Source organism: Phalaenopsis equestris, unplaced genomic scaffold (genome assembly GCF_001263595.1).
Source record: "Phalaenopsis equestris unplaced genomic scaffold, ASM126359v1 Scaffold000125, whole genome shotgun sequence".
Taxonomy (NCBI): Eukaryota; Viridiplantae; Streptophyta; class Magnoliopsida; order Asparagales; family Orchidaceae; genus Phalaenopsis; species Phalaenopsis equestris.
In genome coordinates this window covers 1,115,837-1,128,302 of record NW_018164567.1, presented here as the reverse complement: position 1 = coordinate 1,128,302, position 12,466 = coordinate 1,115,837, and the positions used below count along the sequence as shown (strand labels likewise).

Genomic DNA, 12,466 nt, shown 5'->3' with positions numbered 1-12,466 from the left:
AGAGCGGGTGGGCATTGGTTGGAGATAGAGACGGTTGACTAAACCATCTAGTGGATACCAGAATGCCTCAAAGTGTTGCAAAAATCCTATCCATCATGATAGGATTTAACACTTTAAGATAGACAAATATTTTGTGTCAGAAAAAAAAAAATTAAAAATGAATAAGCCTATTTAATTTATGTTTTTATTCTCACCAAACATTTATCCAAAATGGGGTTTGATAAACCCAATAACAATATGTGCATGATCAGCATATACATTTCAACTTGAGGGGATTGTTGAAAAGTTCTTGAGTTTGTGGCCATCACCTCTCTATCTATATCAATCCAGTAATTTACGGACAACTTTTCATCTTCATCATTCCAGCAATCTGTGGATCGTAACTTCCATTTTCAGTAATCCAACAGTATATGGATACCTGCTTTCTATCTACGGGAATTCAAAAGTTTGTGGACATCAGCATTCCGTTTGTTAGTTTATTTTGGATTCCAATTTTTTTTTTTTCATACATATATATTTTCTAATTGTTATTTCTCTTTCTGTTTATGTACAACTTCTTTAGTTTCTTACACTGAACAAGAGAATAAATTTTGTTCATACAATCTTTCACTTCTTACTTTTTCTATTCTCATTCGAATTTTTTAGAAACATAAAACAAAAAGGATTCTCCTTTTGGAGCTCAAGTTCCAACATAAGATTTTGTATGGCGTCAATGATAGAATTAGGGTTAAATTTTGATAATCACTTGAAGGTTTTTCAAAACCGATGAGCTTTGGTGATGCAAACTCTTTAGTTCATTGAAAGCTCACGGAACATGATGAAACCAAAAATATTTAATACCTTAGGATAGGTTGCATCCCACCCACTGAAACTGAGCCAAAATGATAGCCATTGCTGCAATGGAAGTGAGGATGCTTCTAATGCGGAAACTAACAATGAGTGTGATCTTTCAGGGAAACCTGAATTCTCAGAAAAATAAATATTCAGGATATTTAAGTTATGCTTATTTCTGTGACTAGCAATGAATAATAATATGTTTGAATAAGATAAATTTTAAATGGATTCGTTGGTTGCTCAAAATAATCTCCTTTATGATCGTATTTGGTCAGTTGAAAACGATACTTAGACCATTTCAGCAAGACCAGCTTTGACATATCCTGCATTGTGATGGCATTACAAATTTATCTGTGTATGTTATGCCCTCTCTTTGAAAATCTGGGACGAGGATAGCATAATTAATGCAAACTGAACCATTTGATAGTTTTGATTCTGTTGGGCTGTTTCTTCTTTCAATTATTCTTATTACTTTCTTTCAGCCTTCCTTGTTTAAATTTTCTTCCTTTTTTTATCCATTTCATTTTATTTTTTTTCGTTGTCCCTGAAAAACCTATAGGTAATTGACCTAACGGATAAGTTGGACATTCAGAATGTGTTTGTACTTCAACAAATTAAGAGTCTGAACTTTGAGATGAAAAGAATGTTTAAATAATTAGAAAAGTTAGACTAGACATGTAAATAAAGAAGAGAGCACCTAATGTTCTAATAAATATTTTTAGTATCAATTGTAGGAGTAAAACACAGTCTCACATACAATAGGAGTTAAATAGTCTCACATACAAAGCAAAATATTCAACTTGAAGAGATTGTTATCATGCTTTAATCTGATCACTGATGTTCCAAGATTGTTGTCTATTTAAAATTACAGCTAATGTTTGAAAAGGGCTGAAGTTTTCCCAGCTATATTTTTTGGATCAAAGCTTAAGCATAATTTTTGTAAGATCAAGTGAACATTCAGATTTTTGTACAAGTTGATTAGTTTTTACATGCTTATAGTGTTTTGTAAATCATGCTACCTTTTAAGTTTTTTTCCAAATTGTATGAATTTATTTTGCTTGTACATATTGGAAATTTCATGGCGATTTATTTCTATTCATTGGAAAATTGGTCTCCACGACTTATATCTTGATGCAGATTTAAATTCCGACTTGCTGATGCAAGCATACACACACTAGGATCGGGAATACCATGATAATTCTAATTTCCGTAAACACTTAATTATTGTTTGAAATCTGAGGAAGCTGATTTTGATTATGCTATTGTATAACTGAAAACTGCATCTTTTGAAGAACTTTAACTTAACCCAAACATTATATTTACAACTCAGTGTTTAAAGAAAAAATATAATGGACTCTTATTTTCCTTAACTGTGGTATAATTTCTCGGAAGTCCTTGCATCTAAGTTCCTCACACATATATATATATATATATATACCAAAAAAATCAACCCATTGATGTTTAGTTTCATTTGCAATACTTCAAAAGCACAGCCAACTCGAATAATCTAGCATATTCAAATTCGGAATCAATTTACTGGTAATCATATATATATATATATATTGGTGATATATGCTCTAAATTGCACGCAAAAAAAAAATAAAATAAACAGAAATACTCGGTATTAGTTTGTTGTTTCTTTTGTTGTTTCTTTATCATGGTCAATAAAATTTCATTTTACACTGATCATAGATATTCTGAATTGTCATGTTTTGTATCCAGGAGAATCTAATCCATGATGATAACAAAGTCATTTTATTGGCATCCCTTACTGACTCCCTGGAATTTTTAGCAGATTCTGTTGAAAGGTAACAAGGAATTTACCGTTTGTTTTACACATGGTGCTCTTGCGTTTGTTTAGATTGCAGGGTCTTTATTGATTATGTGCATAGTGTATAATTCTCTGGTCTCATTATATTTCCCTCCTTTTTGTTTGATCAATGAATTTAGGCACATTTGTTTGTTCGTTGTATAATCTGATGACATACTTAGAGTTTTCTATCATATTATTTTGTTTTGATATTTTTTGGTATTTCTTAATATTGTGATACTAAATGTTTTTTTGTACCCATATGCATATTTAGTACCTTCATGTTTTCTGTATGTGCTTTAATTAGGTGTACAGGTGCCATATACAAGTTTTCTGTAGTGGTTATTTCCGTTTTGCTTTTCCAATTGTTTGGTTTGAGGGTTGTTTCTGTTTCAAATTTGTTCTTTTTCTTTTTATTTATTTTTTAATTTGTTTGTTGTTGTGGTTGTTATTTGGTATGTGGATTAGTAATGCTTCTTTTGTTTAGGAATGCTTTTTACCATGCTTCCTTCACCTATCCCAGCAAACATACGAGGAAATTTTTGTTCGCATAGATTTGAGCATGATCTATTTCTATGACTATAATAGTAGAAGTACTGTAGGGGCACAGGATATGAAACATAACCTTTTGCAGAGTAAAACTTGTGTCATTTTTATGCGATCCATTTTTATCAAACAATAGTTGTGTGTTAGGTATTTATGTTATGGATGTTTCTTGATTAAATTACTGAGATATTATAGGTCCAGTCAATGAAAGTGAACCCGTTATATGATAGAATACAGCATTGTTAATTATGGTCTGACTAAATGATGCATCTCTTGCAGCTTATTGTCGAAGTGGATTGTAGTCTTTGACTTTATTCTCGGTGATCATCGATTCCCTCCCTGAAGTTTAGCTGGCTGTCAAATACCTTGAGTTGGGCAAAATATCAAACACCTCTCATATATTTGGATATCCTAAGGGAAAACACACCGAAGCAAAAGGGCTCGTACCATGTTTTTAGGCGGATTCATCAAGTTGAGCTCAAAATGGATTTGCCAGCCGGGTCCCATGAGGACTTGCCAAGTGGAGCTTAAGTTGGTCTTGTTAGCTAATTCTTCGGAGGACTCACCAAACTAGATTCAAAACATTGTCTATTATAATCAATGCAGACTCATCACCCGACAATGAGGATACATTTACTAACCTCACAAAAGACTCACTCGAAGATGATATAGAGTTATTAGACTGACATAGCTCAAACAGTCGCTCAAACCTAAAGAGTCACTTGACGACTATCATCAGAAGAGGCAACGACTTCTCCAAATCTGATAGTCAACTACTTGTTTGAGTTTGAGCTTGAGCGGCATATGTCAATATCATTAACTTAAACTTAACTTGCCATAAAGAAAATTACCCACTAATACAAATTGAAGTCTTAGTCGACTTCTTATTCAGGTACACTATGTTGAGCTTCCTAGATACCTTTTCATACTATCATATCAGTAGATACTTAGATTGCTACTTTTATCATTGGAGTTGGATTATACTGTTATAATATAATGCTCTTTGGGATAAAGAACACATGGGTGATTATCAGGGAATGATGAATTTTGTATTCAAGGAGCAAAAATGGAGGAATGTTGTAGTCTATATGGACGACGTGTTTGCAAAGTGTAAAGGCCTCTAACAACTCATACTCGACCTAAAGGAGACTTTCAACACTTTGAAAAATTTCAACATATGACTTGATCCATTTAAGTCCACTTTTGATAATAGATTATGCAAATTCCTACCTGTACATATAGAAAAAAAAGGACCTGACGAAAGTTGAAGTAGTCTAAAGATAGTATCATTGAGAAATATGAAGGATATACTTAATCTAATTGCTAGTATGGCTGGCCTAAGATGAATCATATTGAAATTGGGCTAGAAATGCTTGTTTTTTCAAAATATTGAAAGGTGCCAAGCGAGGCACTTCGGAAGTTAAATTGACTCTTATTGTCAACACCTCTACTTCGTAGCCCATAGTTGAATAAAGAAATATTGTTTTATCTAGAATTTGGAGAAGAAATTATTATTGTTGTTAATTGGACAAAATAGAAAATATTATGGCGGATTTACTATTTTAGCAAAGTGCTTTCGTGAGCCGAATTGCACTATCTCGTTACGAGAAATTTGTCTTCGCTTTGAATGTAGCTATGTGCCGGCTACGACTATATTCTCAAACACACTTTATACAAGTCATCATCAATTATTTCGTGATGTCAGTCCTAACAAAGCTGATCATTCTAATGAATATTCAAATGGTTGGTCAAGCTCAGCGAATTTCACATCTTGTTCACACCTTTGACAGTTATGAAAGCACGTCTCGATTGACTTCATAATTATAAATGCATAAGAAGAAATTATTGACAATAAATTCCTTAGACACTATATATGACAGTGACAAAGGCAACCTAGGAGTTAAAATTTTGAACATTTTTGCAAGTTCTATTGATGAACGCCGCCTGAATTAGTTTCTCACCCACAAATAACCAGATTGGATACGTTTTAATGATTAGCTTAATATTTATTGCAAGAGTTGAAGCCAATTTAGAATAAATATTTTGGGTCTCTATTGATGTTCAATCAACCAAAGGACTTCATGAGGTCGAGGAAGAAATGCTATAAAAAAATATTTTTAAAGTTGAAGAATATATTTGAGAATTCAATTGTTGAGCAAATCTCAAAAGAATAAAACTAGCTCATCAATATATTTTCTAAAAGTGGGAATCCATATGAGAGGCCTGCCATATAGCTTACTCGATCCATAATTAATGAGGAAGAAATCGTGATGCTAATTTCCCAACCGACCTGAGTTGTATTGATCCATTTACGGGGCATCTGAAGTTGCACACCATATCGACTAATAATATTAATGATTCAAGATGATTCAAGGTCAAGGCCATCCTCCAAATGTTAATCAATTGTGACTTGTACAAATAGTCAACAACTTCATCTTATCTAAGATGTATGTACAAAAATAAAGCTTCTTGTATCCTTCAGGAAGTCCATTTAGGTGAATGTGATAGCTATTTTATAGATCGAATACCCGCCAACTGAATATTATGATTAGGTAATGGCCAACTATTCATAAAGATGCAAAGGGCTTTTTCAAGAAAGGTTCTCACAATGTTAGAATTTTACTTTCATGCAACTTCAATCAACACACATGCTAGCCAATTTCGAGTTTATGGCCATTCATCATTTGAGGCATGGACTTATATTTGGCCCATTTTTTCAGCTAAGGGACAAAGAAAATTCATTACAGTCATAATCCATTACTTTACAAAATGGATAGAAGCCAATGTGTGAGTCAAAAATTCAAAACTACTGCAGAGATGGTCTATGATTTCGTATTGATTTATTTCATTTGCCAACATCGGATATCTCATATGATCATGACTAATAGTGCCTTATTATTCTCTGACAAAACTCTCGAGGATTTTTGTTAAAGCCCAAAAATTCGTCTCAGCACATCATCCAAATATAAATGTTTAAGTTGAGGCTGCAAATAACTAAATTATCAATCTACGAAAAAGAAATTCGAAGGCGCAAAAAAAAAGTGGATTTCCTAGCCTCTAACCTATGTGAATAAGGAGGACTCTATTGGCGACTAGGCATAAAACTTTCTTGTTATCGCTTGAAGCCACGGGAATACTCCCAATCATACACAATATACATAGCCAAAGGGTTACAGGCCTCTACAAGCATGAAAAAGGTGAATTTGATGAATGGCGCGAGTCAGGTGAAGGACTTAAAGATTGTGCTTGACCTACTAGATCAAAATTCAATCGATCATGAAATAAAAAGCTAAGAGAAGGACGACCAAATATTATAATTCTAATTTTTGAGAAAGAATTTTTTTGTTGGTGACACTTTTCTAAAGAAAGTCAACATCATTATTTGCTAATCCGTATAGAGTAAACAGATATTAAACTTAGAATGAACTTTATATTATCAAAGAATAAATTTTCTCTCGAGCTAGCCAATTTTGAAGTCGTACATGAAAAGAATTTCTAAGGCATTGAGTAGGAATGAGCTCAAATCCTTATCTCTATAAAATTTATTGTCCATTTCATTATTTTTCATTATACATAATTTTAGTTTAAATAAGAATATGCCCTTATGAATAAACTCCTTCAGAAGATGAGTTCATTAAAACAAACTCATCTCCTAAGGACGAGTTCCAAAAGAAACATGTAAGACTCGCTTTGGCAAAAATAGTCGCGGAACTTGCTTTATGAAGTGAGTTTTAAGTGATTAGTTAATGGACAAGAAAAGTGCATGGACTTGGTCTTAAACAACTACTAGGAGTCGACTGACCTCAAAGTCATGATTGACACTAGAGCTTCCTCCCACTACTCCAATAGTGCTACAAAAATGTTGCAACAATTTTGTGATTCTAGCTATAGTAATGCTTCAACAATGCAGGCGTAAAAAGTCGTGATAGTCGATCCCACGATTTCTCTTGTCTGAACGGAACTAGTCCAGACTCGAAAGGGTCTACTGGCTCTCCCACGACGGTTTGGCACCTTGTTGCCTCATTTCCATTTGGGGCACCAATGCTTTTTTATCTAAAGCTTATTTATGTGATTCATTTGTTTGAGGCTTTTAGTTTTTTGTGTGTTTTGTTTAGGGTAGCCGCTGACGTTCGTTCTCCTCCATTTGAGGGTTGTATCCGAGGGATTGAGTAGTGCTCCGGCTATCTCTCTCTCTTAAGGTGGTGATTAACTTCCCCTATTCCCTTCTGCATTCTCCCACATCATTTCCGTCCGCTCCAACCTTGTTAAAACCGCTCGGAATAGTTCTCTTGTACTTTCTTCTTACAGTTTTCTATCTTAAAGCCGCCGCCAACACTTTCTGCTTTATGTCGCCATACAGGATAGCCAGGAGCGTTGTCCCTATTTTTTTCATGCCTCCACCACCGTGCCTTCCCTTCCAACCCGCTGTTGCCTCCAGAACCTGTGCCCTACCCCTTTCCACATGCTGCCTCCTTCTAGACCTCATCTCCCTCACTACCACAACTATTCCGGTCACCCTTGCCACCCTCCACTATCTAGTTGTTGTCCCAACCGTTTCCCGTGCTGTCCTCTTTATTCCAGCCACCCAAATCCATTCCCTGTGCCAGCTTGTTGCTGTTCTAGCCCCTGACAGGCCTTACCACAACTCATCTACCTTCTAAAAACCATGCCTGCAGAATCCTCCACCTTCTAACACCCCAACCTACCCATTCCAGCCCATCTCGTCCATGTCGACCACGCTTGGGATACATTTTAGTTGTGTTTGTTTGTTTCCATTGTTGCATTTCCCTTTCATTGTATGAGTTGTAAAACCGCCTATTGGCATTTTGGTAATAATATACACTTCCTTATTTTGGTTTGAGTTAACTCCAATATCAATTATGCTAGGTTAAGTTTATAAATACATTTTTCTTAATTGTCACTTGGCTAATAAAAGGAAGTCAGCTAACATAAGGATTAAAAATCACAAGAGCTCAGTCTACATGAAGTTGACAAGTTATGAGACTTCTTCCTAAAAGAGGACCCACAACCCCCATTTCAAAGACTCTAAGCTTAACGAGTCTGCGCTACATTTTTCTATACTTGTGTTGCAACATAAATAAATAGGGAATCAATGGACCTAAGAAGCTAAGACCTTTTATTTCTCTCACAATAAGATTGAAGTGATAGACAAAAGCTTCACTAATAAGCCATTTATATGTTTTCCACCCTATTTCACTCACCATCACAAGAAGTCACTCAAAAACTCGCCTTCAAACCCCATGCATAAAAGTTGTTAATCCCTTACATGGCTCCTTTAAACAAGATCGAGCCACAGAGTTTGACTTTCCTCTATGAGATAAAATTTACAATTAGTAGTATGGAAATGCATTCTACTGACGAGTCTAAATGATTATCTTCATGAAGGCAATTTTGATGTAAAGGGAGGCCTATTAAAAGAGTCGACTTGCCTCAGTAGATGTGTTAAAGGAAATGAAAACTAGAAATATATGAGTGAACTACATAAGAACTAAAGTGAAGCTTAACTAACCCAAGAACCAACTTGCAAGTGATCTTTAGCCTGTAATGTAACGTCCCATTACCGGGAAGAAAGGAAACTAAGAGCAAAAAATGTGGGAAAGGAAACAAAGAGCTTAGTAGGAGAGAAGAGGAAGCAAGGAGATGGGAAATTGAAGAGGGAGGGAAAGGAATCAAACAAACGAGAAGATGAAGAGGGGGTGGGGGAGAGTGTGAAGGTTCGAGAACACGAAAGGATATTTTCATGTCTAAATTTATGTGTAGAAGGGCCAGTAGAGGCAAAGAAAAAGGAGCATGGAGAGGTGTTGGCGTCGGTGTGGAGCCGTGTGCAAGGGAGTCAAAGAGGTAGACATTGCAACAGCTCTGTTGAGGAGCCCTTGTGCGATCCATAACAGCTCTCACACGCAGACATGATCATATGGTAGAGAAGCTATCTTACGATCTAGAAGGTAGAAAAGCTGTGTATTGCACTCCGAGAAGAAGAGCCCTATAGCATGTGACTGAGCAGATACATAGCAAGAGGAAGCCTTGTTGTGCTCGAGGGAGAAAGAACAGCGGTGGCTTTAGAATCCCTCATGCAATTTTTTCGACAGAAGAGTTAAGGGTATGTTTATATAATTTTTTATAATTAAGTTATTAAATATTATATATATAAAATGTTGTCTGTTCCGATTTCTCTCTGCCATGGTTTCGCCATTATGGCGAAACCTTATTTATCTTCGTCGTGCCTCCTCTTAGTCGTGCTTCGTTTGCGTCGTGCGGCGTCTGCTCCTTCGTCGTGCGTCGTCTCTCTTTCACACTCAAAGAAGAAGAGGTTTTTGTGTCGTGCGGCGTCGCTCCTTCGTCGCACGTCTTCCGTTGTCAGCTGCGTTTCCCGCGGTCGCGTTCTGTGGCTTTTTTGGCTCCGTCTCCTGTTGCACTCGTGTTCGTCCTCCCTGCACGTACGTGAGCTACTCGCACAATCCCTGTAGCTTGTCGATGTTCAACTCCTTGTTCCATGGCTACTGCTCCTCAACCACCGACTACTTCAATTTTAAAACTTGGTAAAACTTCTTTTGTTGATATGATTGGCTCTATGGGATCAGATCAGGTTTTCCCTTTCCCGCAGGTTTACCAGGAATCATTCGAAGGCCAGGAGGATTGTAAACTTATCAAGAAGATGGGTAGGAAGAGTGGTAAACTGACTCTATTCTTCTCTGATGTTGAAGTTTCCAACCTGGTTAACAAGTTCAAATTCACCCTCATTGGGAAGTTCCAATCGGGACATCCCAAAATGACAAAATGAAAATCGTTCGACAAGCTTTTGAAGATCTCAAACTATTGGGACTTTGGAAGATTGACCTTTTTGATGGGAGACATGTGATGATATACAATTATTTTAAGTGAAAGACTATGCCAAAATATTTTCCAAAAAGTTTATGACAATAGATGGAAAATATATGAAACTGCTTAAGCGGTCTCCTGAATTTGACCCTAGCTAAGAATCATCCATAGTTCCAATCTGGTTTAAACTACCTGGCCTAAGGTTGCATTACTTCAATCACCAAGTCCTCTGTTCTATTGGAGTTGCACTCGGGAGAACTATGAATTGGATACACCCACCTTCAATCTAACCAGACCTTTGGTTGTAAGAATTCTTGTTGAAAGAGATATCACCCTCCCTGATGTGGATGAAATATGGCTTGGTACTGCCCACAATGGGTATTGATAGCCAATTGTTGTAGAATAGAGGCCCTACTACCGCAATCACTGTAAACTGTTTAGGCACGCCCCTGTCAAATGCTTCAAGCTTCACCCATATTTGAGATCTGCAGGTCCTAACAACATCATCCATCTGGAGGAAAATATAGCAGAAACTGTTAATTTTCCAGAAATGTTGAATGAGAATTTGACTCATAAGGTTACTCCTCACCAATCAGATCAGCAACTTCCGCCTACTGTTGTTGAGGCAGCTCTTCTCCGATCACAAATACTACGAATTTTGTTGTAGCAGATGCTAACCGAATTGTCTTGGAATCACCTATTGCGAGAGAAGAGGACACTGAAGTTCTGGAGAAGTGTTAGGATCAAGGTGTGCTACAGGCTGAGTCAGATCAACAGTTTACATCCATCGAAGATTCATCTATTATTCAGACGGGACTGCCTCTGAAAGATGATTGACAGGTTTACAAATCTAGGAAGAAGAAAAAAGGAATGCCACATCTTAGTAATTCTTAGGATGATTGTATCATAGTTTCGGGCGGAAACCCACATCTTAGTATGTTGCTGGACTTCCTTCCTAGATCCAGGGGAAGGGGAAGCAGTATATTCACCGACTACACCCACCATGATTAGGAGTTGTTTTCTTTTGTTAAATTTTGGGGAATACGTGTACTTGTAATCCCTGTGAGTGGGCTCTTTGTAATATACATTTATTTTTTAATCATTAAAGTTATGTGCATTTGACTTAAGCATTAAAGAAATATTAGGTTCTTAATTTTAAATATATTTTTGTATAAATTAATAGTATTTAGTATTTTTGTTAATTAAACTTTATGTTTAAAGCATTGAAATCTTAATTAAAAATGTTACAATACAACAATAAATGATACTTATTTTTAATACATAATAATAATTTTATAGGTGATAATTTGATATAAATAATATAAGTTAAGAGCAAATAGACCGTCTATCATCGAGGTGAGTACTCATGTTCTTTTATTATGGTGATATTTTACTTATTTTAGACTAAGTGCTTTTACCATTACTGTTATAGTACTGCATACCCATGATTTAAGATTATATTGAATTTTGGTCATATTATAAGAATGACTTGTGTGCTCAGCTTTGTTAAATTATAGTTGAATCTTGTACAAGAATATTGACTGTTACGCTAATAAGAATGAAATGTTTATTATCAGAAAGAAAATATTTTTATGGTATGCTTGTATGTGCATGTTTCACTATGATGAAGTACTCATTGATGATACTAGTGGGAGAACATTAATGTGCTTAGAAAATAATGTTGATATAGAAATACCTTAGGTGGTACATTTTTTAGACAATATTCCTGTGACGGTTGTATAAATATAAAATGATATTGGTATGCTATTGATATGAGATTTGTTGAATAATATCTCAAATATTTATATTGAATTATTAAAATATTGAAATGACATACATGTTTTCTTTTTCCATTCTATTACTATAGTTTAGAAATATGAGTATGTACTGATTTTTTTAGCTCATTATTATTTTAATTTAAATTTTCAGGTTAAGTGATCAAAAGAATAACTATATAAATGATAATGTTTATAGAAAACGATGATAACCAGTAACAAGGTAAATTGAATTTTACTTATTTAATTAAATTTGATTAGTGGTTCTTTTATTTTTTAAATAGTAAATAAATATAGAAAATTTAATCCCGAATGTCCGACAATTTGCTCCCGCCTTGGTTAGTCTCAAGCCTCCAGCCGGGTCGTGACATGTAGAAAGAGATGTCTCGTTTATAAAAATTATCCTACTTTGTCAAAATATAGAAAATAACACTGCCGTTGCCGGTCCCAAGCCCGGATGAGAAAAGTGGAGGGTTGCGTTAGGTAGTCGACAGCCAACGTAAAATTTGTCGAAAAAAATTATGACATGAATCCTTTTGATCATTGTGTAAGTGCTAGGGCGTCCCCTGGAAGCGACGCGCTGTATAGCCTGAATACAGTGAAAAGTGTGCAAGGGCCGCTACACCGGCGCCCGGGTGTAGTGTTAAATAAGCAAGGGTTC

At 35.6% G+C, this 12,466-nt stretch overlaps 1 protein-coding gene across 1 annotated transcript in view; it reads left to right on the top strand.

Annotated features, from left to right (window-relative positions):
* LOC110021239 (exocyst complex component SEC8) overlaps nucleotides 1–12,466 on the top strand; it is a 92,176-nt gene that overhangs the window by 54,169 nt on the left and 25,541 nt on the right. The window contains exon 20 of the mRNA XM_020719655.1: nucleotides 2,557–2,642. Within this exon, the coding sequence (XP_020575314.1) occupies nucleotides 2,557–2,642 (86 nt within the window). The remainder of the gene's footprint in view (nucleotides 1–2,556; nucleotides 2,643–12,466) is intronic.